At 39.4% G+C, this 16,245-nt stretch overlaps 1 protein-coding gene across 7 annotated transcripts in view; it reads right to left on the reverse strand.

Moving 5' to 3' along the window:
- Positions 1 to 16,245, reverse strand: part of DAAM2 (dishevelled associated activator of morphogenesis 2) — a 191,013-nt gene that overhangs the window by 100,765 nt on the left and 74,003 nt on the right. For all 7 annotated transcript variants that reach the window (XM_015857503.2, XM_015857505.2, XM_015857499.2 and 4 more), the window contains one exon: positions 3,796 to 3,998. In XM_015857503.2, the coding sequence (XP_015712989.1) occupies positions 3,796 to 3,972 (177 nt within the window). In that variant the 5' untranslated portion in view covers positions 3,973 to 3,998. The remainder of the gene's footprint in view (positions 1 to 3,795; positions 3,999 to 16,245) is intronic.

Below are 16,245 nucleotides of genomic sequence, written 5' to 3' on the forward strand. Positions count from 1 at the left end.
TTTTCACTCTCTTATGAATCTTTTAAGTAAACAGAGATTCTTATTTAGGGGCTCTGAAAAAAACAAGCAAACAAACAACCACAAAAACAACACAAGTTTAAATGCAGTATAAGAGAAACCAATCATGACAGTAGAATCCAGACAACATCCGACTTAAATCTAATGCCAAAATGCTCCAATGACTAAGAGGGGATAAATGCAAACATTTCTTAAATCTTTCCCTGTGTAAGAATCTAATGTGGCATCAGCAACCCGGATAAGGATATTATCGTTCAAGTTTGCTGTAGCATGCATAATATGATCAGCTTTGAAAAGGGCAGCTTAAAACAACAACTCTGCTTTTTCCTCTCAGACCTTCCTTCCTAAAATAAACAGAGCTCAACTCTACCTTCTCAAGCACCATGACCATCTCAACAGAGATATGAATAAAATAAATAAAGAGACACAACAAAAGCACAAGCTCATTACACTGCCCTTTCCTCTGTGCTAGCATTGCTTATATATGTTATGCTTTCCCTGAATTTTCAGTATTTAAGCTACCCTTGGCCTAGTCTGAGTTCACTTTTAGGATCCACTTGGTGGCTTAAAAGAGATATAGATGGCAGAATCTTTACTTATGCTGCTCACTACCCTAACCAACAAGAAGAGTCCAGGACTCATAATACTGAACAAAAGGAATCTACTGTGGCCAGAACACTGATTTGAGGAAGGACTTGGAGAAACTGTTTCGTGGGGAAAAAAAAAAAAAGGGGGGGGGGGGGGGAGGGGAGGGAGAGGGGGGATTTTTAAAAAAAAAAATCACTTTACAGTAATTCTTTCAGATTATTCTGCAGTTCCTGTTCATTCAATAAATCTGTGCAAGGAAAAACACATGTGCTTAGCACAGCCATTTTTGCCAGCAGGCACAAAACCAGCTTGGCACTTGCTGAATAGACCACCAACTGCAGCAGCACTTTACTACATGGTAGTGTACATATTGCCAGCTATGAAGAGAGACTGAGGGAAAAAGGAGAAGCAAGGCTGCTTGGAACACCCTTGACAGTTTTACAATTTATGAGATATGCATAGGACCACTCCACACAACCCTCCTACTGTGTAAAGCTTCTCTTCCTGACCCATTCATTGAAGCAGTGATTCTCAGGCCATCTGTTTTTCCCTTTTTGTTGGAAGCTGAAAATGGCCCTTTGATGGGCAAAGCTTGGAGTCACAAGCAGTTGTTTTCTTTATTTCTTGTGCATCTAAATCTGTGTAGCTAAACAAATGTCTCAGATCTATGCTAGAACTATTTTTCTGGTAAAGCAGCATTGAGAACAGACATTTTAGCTGAGATCAGCATCATCTTGTCACTTGACAACCACTGTCTTGGTCAGAGTCCAATTAAGCAGCTGTCACCACTCAGTACCCCGCAAACAGAGCAGCATATATAGGCGTGCATAGCTCAGCCTGGTTTCTACACAAACAAGTTTACCAGTTCTAGAGGAGTTTGTGACCCCATCACAAATAAAGGTTCTCAAAATATTCTCAATTCCTCAGTCTTCTCCTTTTGCAAAATGGACAATTCCAACTTTATTTTTATAATGCTAATTTAAAGATCACATGAGCAAGAAAAGACCCGCAAAACATCAGTTTTTCTCCAAAAGGCAAGTGCAAGCATAATGAGTATTTACTAGACTGGAAAATTCATCACAAGAAAGGTTTATCCAGAACAGCTAGCCTTAGCTCTTCTTGTCATTAACTCCTATATAGGACAACGTCCCAGATTTTAACTGCAACAAGGGGAAAATAGGGCTTTTAAAAATTCATTCAAACAGACCAATATGTTTCATTATACCCTTCGTAGACCAGATGGCAAGATGAGAATATATCCTCTGGGCCTGCTTCAGGGAGCTAACACAAATGCTTTTCTCACTGCAGATCTCAGATGATGTTGGTGTCATCATTTCACTTGGGGATTTGGGTCAAAAGGCTTTACACTTAAATCTGGTTTTTATATAGTACAAATGCACCAGACTAGACCCTGACAGATAAGCAGTGGGGAGGCTGGTACGCAGCACAGAGCCCTCTCGGGCACTTCCAGGTCGCTGACTTACACTGGCCCATTTACAGACTCAATCTTTCTAATCCAATTAAAATCTCATCTGAGCTGTCAATACAAATGTAGCCTGTTTTATTTCAGTGTCTCATAGAACGTGCATTAATCTGGGCTTGTAGGCAAACCATCCCTGCTGGGCAAATTCTGCATTCTGCCAAACCAATTTCTTTTTTAGGTTCTACCACTCCTAAAGCCTTTACTAATCTAACGTTACCTGCCCACACAGGAGCTCCTATGTGCACATATCATCATCCTATCTGAGGGCTTTACAAAATGTGGTATATATGATCATTCTTCTGAAAAGTAGCACTTTTCTCTCTCAGCTCACTTCTCACATAACGATGAACAGCAAACTATCATTAAGTACAGGAATTAAGGATTTGATCCATTTTTATTTCAAGGGCTTCATTTGTTTGAAATATATATGCCAGTTACAGGCTGTCAGCACATCTAATAAGTTATAGCATAGACTAATAACTCACAAACTTCTAGGGCCAAAAGTTTTTTGCAGATCATCATGTAGACTTGTCATTAAGTGTTTCACCTAAAACATTCTAAATCTTACTGTTTAATAGACTTCCTTAGGACAGCTATTTTGCCACAAGGACATTGAAAAGAGATGCTCACCAAGCATAAAGCAAAAACCTGAAAGCACCCTAAATATTGCCACAAACTCTCAAACTCCTCACAGAGCTTGATACCTTTCTCAGTAAGCAAAAGCCCAGCAGCAAAATCAAACAAGTCTCTTGGTAGGACCCAAAAGTGAACAGGTTTATGTTATACAAAGCCAAGTTCAGAAGCAAATTATTTCTGTTGCTAACATCTTCAAGAAAGTTGGATTTAATGTTTCAGTGGATCTTGATACTGGATAGAGATTAACTTTCATGCAATAATTAAAGCTTTTTATGTGAAAACCAATTCTTAAGCAGCATCCAGAAATAAGCAAACAGCAGAGCAGATTACACTCTGACTCCTGAAAGAGATCTGTCTCCAAGCAGAATACTCCACAGTCAACCAGCTGCACCTTCTAAAAGGAATTCAAATAGTCTCACATCAAATAAAAACTTAAATATAGACTGAGATTTTGTGAACCACCTCCATAAGAGGAAATTCCCTATCTCTGAGTTAGAAGCAAGTATACTCTTCTTTCTACTGCATGCCTTATTCCTCCTGAAACTGCTGCAAGTTCTGCTGTCTCCTTCCCACACACCTGTCACAGAACACTGCAAATGAAAAACAATTCCACGGGTTCTAGGGAAAACAGAAAGAATTAACAGAAAATAAATCAATACCAATTTAAAATGTACACAGAGAGTAACTTTGGCCAAGGAAATCCTTAAGGTGCAAATTATTAGTGGCAGAGTATTCAGCAAAGAGCCACTCTCTACAGCTGCAGCTTACATTCTTTCCTAGGATGTGCTTTTGACCACTGTTTGAATAGGATCCCATGTTAGGTAGTCAGACCATGGTTCTGAAAATATACCTGTCCATATTTTACTCACTATGGTTAACCATAGGTTCACCTCCAATTGCATACCCAAACTCTACATAGCCATTTTCACTGATACAGAACTGTGAAGACATGCTAAGACAAGCAAAAACCTTTTAACCTCATTAAACCTCCCATTCTTATTATTTTACTCCTTTCAACAGTGAAGTTCATCCACCCTCTAAGACATATCAGAGTGCAAGCAGGAACTTACCACAAGTTCAGAGAACCTGGCATTGAGCTCATCTGTTGGTGGTATTGGGACAGTAAACTCAAGGAATTGGAGAGGGTTGTTGTCCTTGAGGTTGATTTCAGGGAGGTCACTACCCCCAAAGCAGCAAAGAAATCCCAGCGCATGACGATTCCTCTTCCTGGGGGCCATGATCATCATGTACGATGCTATCTTCTGATCATGTTCTGCAGGAAGAAGAAAGGTAGGGGGAAAAAAACATAAGCGAGACTCCACTGGATATGTACAGCTTTCTACAGTTACAATGGACATCATCATATGTAACAGCAGAAATAGAACAGAAGGATTTGATATACAAAGAGGAAAATAAGCATTCAAGCAAGACAAGGTGGCCAAGCATTAACACTGTTCAGTGACAACATAGGATCAACTTCTCCTAAAGTTTCTGAAAAGGTTTTACAAACTCATTGTGTGACTTTCTAGCAGTTAGATTTATTAGTAATGATTAGCAGCCAATGCTGAATGCCAGTTTTGGCCTATTGCTCACTATTACAGCAGAGGAACCGAAGTATAAACTGGAGTATTTACCCAGAAGAAACAGAAGAATCCTCCAAAGATATATCATTTGATGAAGAAAAACAAAACAAACAACAAACAAACAAACAAACAAAAAAGCCAACTGCAACAATAACACAAAAGCAACAAAAAAAATTGCTTTTTTTCACCACTCTGGAGGCAGACAGCCAAACATTCACTTATCCCTTTATGGCCAGGACTATTGCAGTAGGACCATCCAGTTTATCATGTTTTCAAGCAGCTTGGGCTGCTTTATGTATCCAGTGGAGAGAAACTGTACAGTGCTAATGCATGCTTTCAGATTTACATTTGATCTGCCAGATCCAATCTTGACGGGACCCAGGCTTGAAGGGCTTTGGTATCAGGAGAGTAAAGGGAAGCAAAAGGAGGCTTGAAGGAGGAGTTGGAAAGTGACTGATTTCACCACACAACACCGTTTGTGAGCAGCCCATCCAAACAGGAAGCCTCCTGCCAGTAGTTTGAAAGGAGGGATCTGTGCAGCCCGTAGAGAGCTGCATATTTTGCCCTTTTAAGGGACTTGTTGTTTGACAGCTCAGGGGCTTATTTGTGTTATATTTTTTAAGGACTTCACTTTTGCACTTAATCTGCAGAATAAACTATATCCTTAGAGAGTAAATAATTAAAGGCTTTTGCAAAGTCCAGCTCCCTGGGCACTAAAGTAGGGAAATGAGGAAGGTGGCAGGTGAACTGAACCACAGGATGCTGGATGCTATAGCAGCAGCAACACAGCTGCGCTTTGTCATCAGAGCAGCTGCTGCCCTAACCTGCCCCACAACACTTTGGCCTGTTTGCTTGCCAGAACAAGGCTGCTTTGAGCTCTCACAGAGTCTAAGTGGCTGTGCTAGGAAAAGCACCTTTAGGTCAGCAATTGCATAGTAGGACTTTATGCATACTGCATTCATCCAGAAGTTCTCCAAGAAAAACGTAAAGAAATCTGAGCATGCTTGCTTAGGAGAAAAACAAACAAACAAGCAAACAAAAAATAATCTCAAACCACTCAAACCTTCATCCCTGTGGCCCAATGGACTTGGCAGGACACACATGCCCTACTCTGTGCTGAAACTAACTCCCTTTGTGCCTTTTTTTATGCACTCTCATAGAGCTGAAATCCGCATTAGATGGTATCAAGCACTGTTCTCCAGCCTGCACTTTCCTTTGCTCTCCATGCCAGCTTTGAAATGGGTAGTATGTCTTACCAGGACTCTACAGGGCAGCATCATTCATACCAGCTTTAAAAGCACATCCATTATATTACTGGATTCTCACTAAGAGATGCCAAATGCCAGATGACTGTGAAACCTGGTCTTTGACACTGATAGACTGAGAAAAAGCAAAGTGTCCCCAGTTCTAGCACAATATTGTATGCAATATCCATTTCCTCTCAGAGGAACAGATTTGAGAGTCTGAGTTCTTAAAGGATTTCACAAAAGAAACTCTGAAGCATTCCACTGTACTCCAACACTAGCATCTTCCAGGTCCATTTCTAAAAAGCATGCAGGAAATTCATGCTGACACAGAGGGGTAGCATGTCCCATCTGTACCAATACAACACTACAATTCTATATAGGTTATGGAATTTAGAAGAATTTGAAATACAAAAAATTGAGAACAGCAAGGAAGAAATCTAGCATAGCTCCTTTAGAATTGAATCATTTAAGAAATGAATGCGTGAATATATATTCCTAGGTGGGAGGACTGTCCTCCTCAAGCCAATCAGAAAATGATGAAAAATATTTGCTTAAAATAACTGGTTATGCTATTTAACATTAAGAAATAATTATATTATTTACTATTCTTCCTATTTAAGAACTGACTGCATCTTCTTGATTTTTATTTGTGGGTGTAGTTTTGTAGAAAATTAACATTTTCTGATGGCCTCCAAACAACTTTTTCCTCTTTCTTTCATCTTTTCTTTTTCAAGAATCAAATCTGGGAAAGGAAAACTTGCATCCAAAAGAAAAAATAAAATGAAAAAGAAGATGAAAAAGAAGGGAAAAGCAAAAGAAACAAACATCTTCCATTTCTCATAGCAGTAAATGATAACCAAGCTATCACAGAAATTATTTTTTAAACTCTGAAAACTAACAGTATTTTTTGTATTTTTCTTTTCCTACAGAAAGATCTATTAGCATTCAACTTTTTATAAATAAGGCAATTGTAAAGATGACATAAACACGTGTAATTATATATTTCTAAACACCTCCTGTGAGAATCAGTGGGAAATCTCTCTTTGGAAGGAATCCCACTATTAAACACAACAACTCTCTCCCAGAGCTCTTCTCAGTTGCACTGTCTTACCCTTTTACACAACACAAAGAACTTGCTGTCATTTCAACAGCCCATCCTTGCCTCACAGTGAGTCCCCTCCTGCTTCCCAGCCTTATTTGTGGTTCGACTCAGGTCAGGAGTCACAGTCTGGAGCTTTGCCCAAGGTCTAATTATAACAACGTCCTCTTCCTCTGACAGGGTGTGCATCTTCATTTCTAAACCACTTGGCCCAGTGACCAAACATAATTAAGCTAATGCAATTTTTTCAAGTCTTATCTGAGGGGTTAGCCACATGGAATGGGATCTCTGCTGACTGCACGCAAGGATCCTCTTTCAATTGCACATTCTGAATTGTTTTTTCAGTCTTATTCCTTTCTTTGTTTTCTCTCAAAAACTACATTTTCCATGCAAAAATATCCTGAAAAGACAATGTTCAAAAAGGAATGACTGCTCTGCCAGTATTCCTCCTGTGCAGGAGAGCTGGTTATCATAGCCTTTAGCTTGCTTTCTTCTCCATTCTTTTCCACAGAGAAGGGCACAACTAAAACTAAAGTAGGAAAGAAAACCAAAAACATTTGCATCCACCATTTTTGGGAAAACAGAAGAAAGAAGACTCTGTGTGTTAACTAAACACACACACATCTGCAAACCCAGTTTGCAACACAAGGAAGCATTAACAGAAACCACTGATGAGTCTCTTCCAGATCAACAGATAAAAAATGTCAGTAATTGCAGGCCAAGCTCTCATCTAGGTGGGAAGCACTAAGCACTGGACTGCATATATGCCACAGAATCACTGTACCCACTGTTTTCTTCTAACAGATGAAATGAGAAAGGAAAAATAATAAAAAAAAAAACCAACTAATTACTTCTGTTTCCCCAGTAGATCTGTATCTCTCTCCACACAAGGGAGAAATGTATAAATTGGATGCAGTGTCACATAGAAAATAAATGTGAGGTAATTGGTGGTAACTGACACTGCTTCATTAAGGGCAGGCCATGCCTGACAAACTTGGTGGCCTTTTACAATGGAGTTACACTGTCAGCGGATAAATGAAGAGTAAATACTGTCATCTACCTGGACTTACAAAGTGTTTGACACTCCCACATAATGTCCTGGTTGCCAAAAATGGATTTGATGGATGGACCACTTGCTGGATAAGGAACTGGCTGGATGCTTGAGCTCACACAGTCAACAGCTCAGTGTCCACATGGAGACTGATGACAAGGGGTGTTCTGTAAGGATCAGTGCTGGAACCAGTATTATTTATCATTTTTGTAGGTGACACGGACAAAGGGATTGAGTGAACCCTCTGCAAGTTTGCAGACAACACCAAGCTAAGTAGTGCAGTTGACATGCTAGAGGGAAGGGATGCCATCCAGAGAGACCTGGACAGGTTTGAGAGGTGGGCAAATGCCAACCTCATTAAGTTCAACAAGGCCAAGTGCAAGGTCCTGCACCTGTGTCAGGGCAATCCCAAGCACAAATGCAGCTCAGGCAGAGAATAGTTTGATAGCAGCCCTGAGAAGAAGGATTTGTAGGCATTGATTGATGAAAAACTCAAGATGAGAAAGCAATGCACGCCTGCAGCCCAGAAGGCCAACTATATCCTGGGTTGCATCAAGAGAAGCGTAACCAGCAGGTCGAGGGAGGCAATTCTGCCTCTCTATTCTGCTCCTGTGCAATGCAACTTGGATTACTGCATCCAGTTCTTGACTCCCCAGTGCAAGGACATGGAACTGTTAGAGCAGGTCCAGAGGAGAGCCACAAAGATAATAAGAGGGCTGGAGTGACTTTTCTACAAGGACAGGCTAAAAGAGTTGGGGCTCTTCAGCCTGGAGAAGACTCTGAGGGGACCTTACAGCGTCTTTCCAGTAGGAGGCCTACTGGAATGCCAGGGAGAAACTGTTTATAAGGGCATGAAGCAACAGACAAGGGGAAACAGCTTTAAACTGAAAGAGCATAGATTTAGACTAGACATAAGGAAGAAATTCTTTACTGTGAAAGTGATGAGACTGCTGGAACAGTTTGCCCAGCAAAGTTGGGGATGCCCCCTCCCTGGAGGCATTCAAAGCCAGGCTGGGCTTGGAGCAATGTGGTCTTGTGGTAAGTGTCCCTGCCTATAGCAGGGGCTTGGAACTAGATGACCTTAAAGGTGCCTTCCAACCCAAATCATTCCATGATTTTGTGCAGAAGAAAGAAACCTGAATCTGAACTTGGAACAGAAATCAATACCAACACTCCCAATCCAAATTAAATCTCTACATTACTCAACTATTTAATAAACCATCAGAACTTTGTGGTATTATAATAGCTACCCTCATCTTCTCTTACTGGATGGTGAAACCAAGAAAATAAGCATCATGCTCAAAATCAGCAAAATGAACACACTGGGCAAAGCTAAACAGTAGTCTTATAGTCAGTTCCCTGGACAGCACTGCTTCTCCAGTACACTGATGGCAAAACTAATGAGCTTCATGGCATGTTTCAGTTACCATGGGAATTGCCCATGCAAATTGTCATGCCTGTCACATGCAATGTGACAGATGTCATGTGTAATATAGGGGCAACTGCAGAGCTGAGGGGCAGTGGAGGGAAGTGTGTGCAAGCAACCCATTTGGTCTATCTGCAACTTGTTTTTCCCAATGCAGCATGGAGCTTCCTGGCTTCTAGGACACCAAACAGCAACAAAATCATTAACTACTTAAAATCCACTAAGTTAAAGCCATTCTTTCAGGAAGGAGAATAGCCCTTCCAGTATGCACTACTCACATACTGCATCGAACAGGAATAAAATAGATTAATCACAGGGAATGAAAACCTAGAAAGGAAGAGACACTTTGTGTAGCAATGGCCATGAGCACAATCCGTTTGAGGCTTAGCATCTGCTCAAGGTTTCCTTCAGAGGGGAGAACACAGCTTGCCACTCACTGTTTTAAAGCCAGTTCATAGATTTTCCCCTAAGAAAACACATTAAAACAAGGGTACAGATGTCAAGGTGAAATAAGAACTTTGCAAGCCAGCCCAGGCATCCCACTCCACTCAATTTCACCTATTTGCCAGGCTGCTTCATGGCACAAGCTCCCGGTCTATTACTTTCCATTTTTCTGACACAATATCCCATCAAAATTAAGGTAGATGAGAATTTCAAAATATCCCATTACACATGGATGAAAAAGTAAGTACTATTTGAAGGCTGTCAGACATAACTATGTCTATAAACATACCTAGTATAATGTGTCTTTCTAAAATCTGTTTATTTTTTAGTTCCTAAAGGTGCTCAGGATATGTTGTATGACTAACAATCACTAATATTAGTCTGCTTATGCCCACAAAAATCCAATGGTGCCCTACTTTTCACCTCTATCTGACTAACACACACATACAAATAAAAGCTACAAAGAACTCTCTTTCACATCGGAAAGATTAGTTTGAGTCTCCCTGTGTTCTGGGAACGGAGCAGGATATAACAAAACAAAAAAAAAGTCCCAAAACAAATGCCAACAGGTTCCTTCCAAACCATTTTATCTACCTTCACAAGAAAGACAGTTTTAAAAGAATACAGTCAAATCAAGATTCAAAACCCAAAGCAATGATAAAATGAAGTAGTTAATAAATACCATCAATTCAGCTATATATCATTTTTTAATCTTTACACATTCTTTCCATCATTTAATCAAGTACAGACAGTAATTCTCTACACCTGATTGAGGTGATTGAAAAATCCATTCCTTCTTTTCCCCAATGAGAAGGTGTTTTCACAACTTTATTAGCTTATTTTATGTTTGACACCACATGACATTTTCTAGGGTCAAAACCAACCTATTCCCTTAGATATCATGACTAAACCTAAAACTTTGCATCAAACTTAGATGCAAGTAAATCCACACATCTGTAGCATGGAGTCTGATGCGACTCCACTGCACTCTAAGCTGCAGACCAAACAATTAAAATTAACAACTTAAGTATTTATGCAGCATGCACGTATTCTTCTTCATCTCAGTGTCTTAGTGTACAAGATATTTGGCTACGAGGAGAGGCAGTGATTCCTGACTGAACAGTAACTTTGGAGGCAAAAATACATTTTATTTAGTGCTTATTATATCACAGGTTCCCATCCTAATTTATCAATTCCATACTTAGGGAAGCACCTCATTCTTCCTGTGTGAAACTTTCTGCTATTTTTAGGTGGTGGATCCAATGGGACTGCATAACCTTGTATACAAGCAATCTTTCTGGTTTGAATGCATCATTCTAGAGCCAGTCTTTCTTTCCTCGTCTCTTTTATTAACTTTTAGCAGTGCAGTATTACAGTTTCAGAAGCATCCGCAAATATCTCCATTTCCTTCTCTCTTATAAGAAAATCTGAGCTACTAATAAGACCAATTTTCCTGACTGTCAGCTTTGTTGGCTTTTTTCCATTTTTCCCACCATTTCAACTGGAATACCCTTACTTTCTTTCATGACAACTTTCAGACTCAGAATGACTTCTTGTACCTATTTTGTTCACCTCAAGCAGCAAAAATCCTCTCTCAGTTATTGTACAGTGCCAAGCAGAATTATAGTACTACATAATGTGCAGGTGCTAAAAAACTTGTTTTCAGAACCTCCACAGAATAAGCTTTAGTATTAAGGCCATAAATTTCAAGACAAATCTACAACCTGAAACACTTTACTCAGCTTCTCTCACTCTCCTTTGGTGCTGGGTACTACAGTGATGCAATTTCAAGAAGAGGCAAGGGAGCAATGCCTTAGAAAATGGAATGCAAGATAAGGAATATTTGAAATAACAAATTCATAGTGATGCTTGCCTGTGATGACAACAGGCAAACAGACATATTCACTGAGGTTAGATCCAGCACTGCTCCTTCAGTTCCAAGGCAGAAGACTAATCTCCTCTACAGTAAGACGAACTTATATGACTTTTTCAGATCTTATAAAATCAAATGCCTTTAATGTTATCAGTCTGAAACTGTTCCTAATCAGAAACGGCTTCCAGTTCTACCCATAAGACCAGATCTCAGAGAACTTGACCTCAAGGTCAAGTTTTTGATTACCTCAAGGACAGACTGATCTGGAGAATAAACTGTCCCACTCATTCCTCTATTCCAAAAGATCAGAAATACAACTAGGGTTGATTAGCATAAAAATTTGACTTAAGAACTAGAGATCTCTGCAGTATTTCAATTGGGAAGATTTGGATTTAAGTCACAAGATTATCAATTCAGAATTTCTCTGCAGCATTATGTTCCACCACCTTCAGAAGAAAGAACACACAAAATCCCATTAGTTAGAGTGTCCCTGTCTTGTTTCAGTCATTGTAATTTTTCCATTCTGTCATTGCCCAATTATTTCCAGACATGATGTAACTATTTTGCCAGGGGATTTGGGAGTCAAAATGTTGCTGTTGTTGTCATCATTATCCTGGGTGCCTGAATTTTCCAGACAAAATAAGCAGCTGAGGATATTAGAGTGCCTCTGTTGAGAGAGAAATAATTTGTAAGAACTGCCAGTGTGCTCCAAGAAAAACAAACAAATGGTAAAGGTCCAATTACATCTTCCCAAACTCCAGCTCATTTCCATGTAAAATGTTGTTTTCTTTTAAGACAATTAGCAGAAGAATGTTTCAGCCCTGGTCCGATGTCATCACAGAGTACAAAAATTGATTTCCATTCTAGCACACTGCGTTCAGGGCCAATACAGGACATCAAAGCTTGACTTGACTGGAAATATGCCTTGATTATAACCACTGACAGGCAGCCACAGACACAGGTGTACAAGTGCATTCTTCGCTACTGAGAGGCAAATACTTGCACTGGTGAATTTTCCCTCAAGTTTTCTTGCTAAAAAGAGCAACAAGGTATAACTGGGGAGAAATCCTACATAGATAACACATGGACTTTTACGTGTTTTCCCTAGGTGGTGCAGAATCTCTTTAGAACCGCTGTTTAGCAATGCCACTTGCAAAACACAGCTTCCAGATATGTTGCTTTCCTACTCAGTACACCAGTCAAACACCAGAGTGCATTTCTGTTTGTCACTGCAAACATATAGTTAATGACGGTGGTACTCAGCTCAGTTCCCTGTACTGAAATGCAATGGATTGTGATGGCAGTTGAAAAGTTCCTTTAGTTGACTCATTAAACGACAGTCAGTAGATGTATCACAAAGGAAGCGGGTTTAAAGATTTTAATGTTCTCTCCATTTTAGAGATGCTTTCTCTCAGTCAAGGCACAGATGGGAACAAAAAGTGTCACTGATTTTATGTACCTGTTTTTAAAGCTACTCAGATTCCAGGGCTGTCAATTTGGCACCAACAATAAATTCACTCTTGAAAATGAAATTAAGACAAGGTCATATACAGTATTTTATTTCAGCATTTTTATTTTTATTCAACATTCTGACAAGGGATAATCTGGGTTCAATGCCCTGAAACCTCAACATTACGCAAGTAGTTTTGGACTTTAATCCAGCAGCTTGGTGAAATTGTTGAACTTTTAACCTAATGTGTCTTCATGAAGAATGGATATTTGGAAAGAACTCTGCTCAAGGATTTGGAGATGTTTTCTGTGTGTATTTTTAAGTGGTATCCAGATAAAATATATTTTCTGGCTGCTGTAATATTTATAAAAAGAGAGTGTACACTAACAATGAAAGCTGGTTCCAGGGCTGTGACCTGCTGCTTTAGATTTCAGTGCTGGTGTTTTACGATGTCAGGGTGAAAAAGTTCGTATCAACATTTAAATCAAATTCCACAGAGCAAGAGCTCTGAATTACATAGGTAGTGATTTTGAGGGCCTGAAAGAAAACTGCTACCTAAAGCCAGCCACCTTACTTGTATAATCAATGGGTGGTTTTGGCCAATAGCAAGTTACAAAGAGTGCAGCAAAAGGAGAGGTGGAGGTGAGTGGGTGGAACTACACTAAAATACTCACATGTGCTCATCTTCCCTAAGATCCTAAGACCATGTAGTCTGGAGCATATGGTACATGAGAGACTGCACATCATGCCAGTCACTATCAACTCCATCCTTTCCCTATTCATGATTAGAAAGAGTTTAAGTACTAAAGTAGAATTAGGGAGGACTTCCAAGAACTCCATTCTTCCTCATGGGGAAATCATTTCCTTTATGACTACAGAGAAGCTCCATACAGCAGATGTTTGGGCATTCATCTCTGGACCTCTAAGTATCTATAGCAAGACAACAGACTGCCTAAAGACAAGGCAGTATCTTCCAACTTCTGTGCCAAAACTAGTTGCATCTCACTGACAAACATTCAATTACAGTTTGCAAACAGGAGAGAATTCTACCCCCTATTAGCAAAGGAACATCTTCATTCCCTTAGGTCAGCAAACAGTGCTATATCAAACAATACATGACTTTGCAGAACACATTCCAATATCACTACTTCTTATCTCTAGTTCTGTACAGCACTACAATGATAAATTGTACAGAATTTTATCCAAATCATTACCTAATGCATTTTGTTTTGTCTGATTCTTTGGAGACATATTCGAAACTTACTTAAACCAGTCATTTTTCTTGCATTTTACATCTTAAATTTATGGACAGTATATATACAAAGATAGTCAAAAGTCTAATATTGCCTCTTACCACTTATTCAGATTTTGGCTCTGGCTTCCCTTGCTATGCATGGACATGTGTAATATGCAAAAATATCTTCTACCACAAGAGCAAATTAAATTGCTGTTTCTCCAATTTTTACTTGCTGTACAATATAAATAGCAACCAGTAACAAAACCTTTCCAATAACACGGAGTGGTATCAGCATTTGATTCTACTTCCCTGCCTCAGCCTCACAAAGAAACACTCTGAACAAGGAAGGACTCTTAATCACATAGCGCTTTGCACCTACCTCACAGCATAATCAACATAACTGCGAGATGTCAGGGAAAAAAAGGAAGGCCAACTACATATTTAGACTGGATGGCAGATCCAAGCAGAAATCCCTTCTATGCAACTGAATAATCTGAATGCAGGCTGCCAATCTGTCACTAAATTTTAACTGCTGAATGTTGGACCAGTAAATTTTTTACGACAAGAACAGTAATACTACTGAATCCTTATGTTTTATGCTTTTTATAAAAAATCTATAGTCATGCATATTACAAGCAAAGGGTCCAATGCCCTATAATGGTGCTTGCCAATGCTTAAAACAAAAGAAATTGTACCAAGAAGCAACCTAACCTCCAAATCTACAAAAAGAAGTTAAACTAGCAGATGTATAATGCAAACACTGAGCCCATACTATTGAAACACTCTTCAGGGTGACCTCTTCCCTAGTGCTTGATCTGTCCATACCCTGTCATCAGTCAAATGGAGCCTGTAAGAAGCATGGCTGCTGCCCAGGGAATGTTCTTAGTACTGGGTTTACACTGTTATCAGCTATTAATCACAAAAAGCTCCACTGGGATAACCCTAGAATTAAACAAGTCAAATTAAGCAATGCAAGCCTAGAGAGAGAAGTCACTAGGGGTAGTAGTTCTTAGGAACATCCTTTTTTTTTTTTTTTTTTTTCCAAGAAAAAAATGTTCTTTAGACAGTAGAGAGAGTCCACGAGGTCTTGGAATATCCTGTTCATGCTGAGATTTCAAACACACACAAAAATTTTCTACATTTTTAAGAGGTCATGCATGATAAGGAAACAATTCATCTCTAGTGGGGCCTACTAATAGCGGCACTAACTCTTCTTAATCTCCAAAGCACATTTTGTACCCGTATCAATATGTCAAGATACATTTCTAGCTTTTAATGGAATGTTACTACAGTAACACTCCACTTGAATTGAATTAGTATAACTACATGGGCAGCAGATCTCAACCATCAAATACCTGCACGATGTCCACTAGGTCACATGCATTCAGAAAGATTCTCATAATGGAAGTGCCCTCCAGTGAGGTGATTTGCAGAGCAGTTCAGAAATCTCTGTTCAAAGGAGGTGGAATATAACATTGCCCAAGTGAAAGAAAAGAAAAAAAAAAGAAAGAAAAAAAAGAAAAAAAAAATTAAGCTCTAGTACTGGGACTGGGTCCAGTTTTCCAAGCATTTTGTCACTTTCATTTAATAAAGAGAAATCAACATTGACAAAATCTTGGAAATGAGATCTCTTTGCAGCCTTCAGCTGACTACTCTGAACCAAAGAAAGCATTTCTGAAAGCTGGAAGGAGTACCTCTAAGGACCAAAGTTTGAGAATGAGTTACTAAACAGCAAAGAGAATCCACTTATCACAGGAAATGATGCAAAGGACATGCCAGTTTTTTTCTTGTTAGAAGGCTCCCTTACTCTGTGAGAGTATGGCAGCTATTTGTGTGCTGTGGAAGTACCTTGGTGTAAAGATAACTTTAGTGAGTCAACCAGACAAGTGAGCAACACAGTGAAGCAGAAACCTAAATCTAAACTTGAGGTAGTACCTCACACTGAAGCAAGAGAGTGTTCATATGTCCGGTTAGTGTTGCACAGACCTCTTGCCAGGCTGAACGTATTCAAAAAGAGATTTAGTTTCCAACCTAATCCTGACTCCATGAAAGTCTGACCACAAACTCAAAAAAGCAACACATACCATATGTCAGTATTAGTTTTATGCTT

This window comes from Coturnix japonica, chromosome 3 (genome assembly GCF_001577835.2).
Source record: "Coturnix japonica isolate 7356 chromosome 3, Coturnix japonica 2.1, whole genome shotgun sequence".
NCBI classification, from domain to species: Eukaryota; Metazoa; Chordata; class Aves; order Galliformes; family Phasianidae; genus Coturnix; species Coturnix japonica.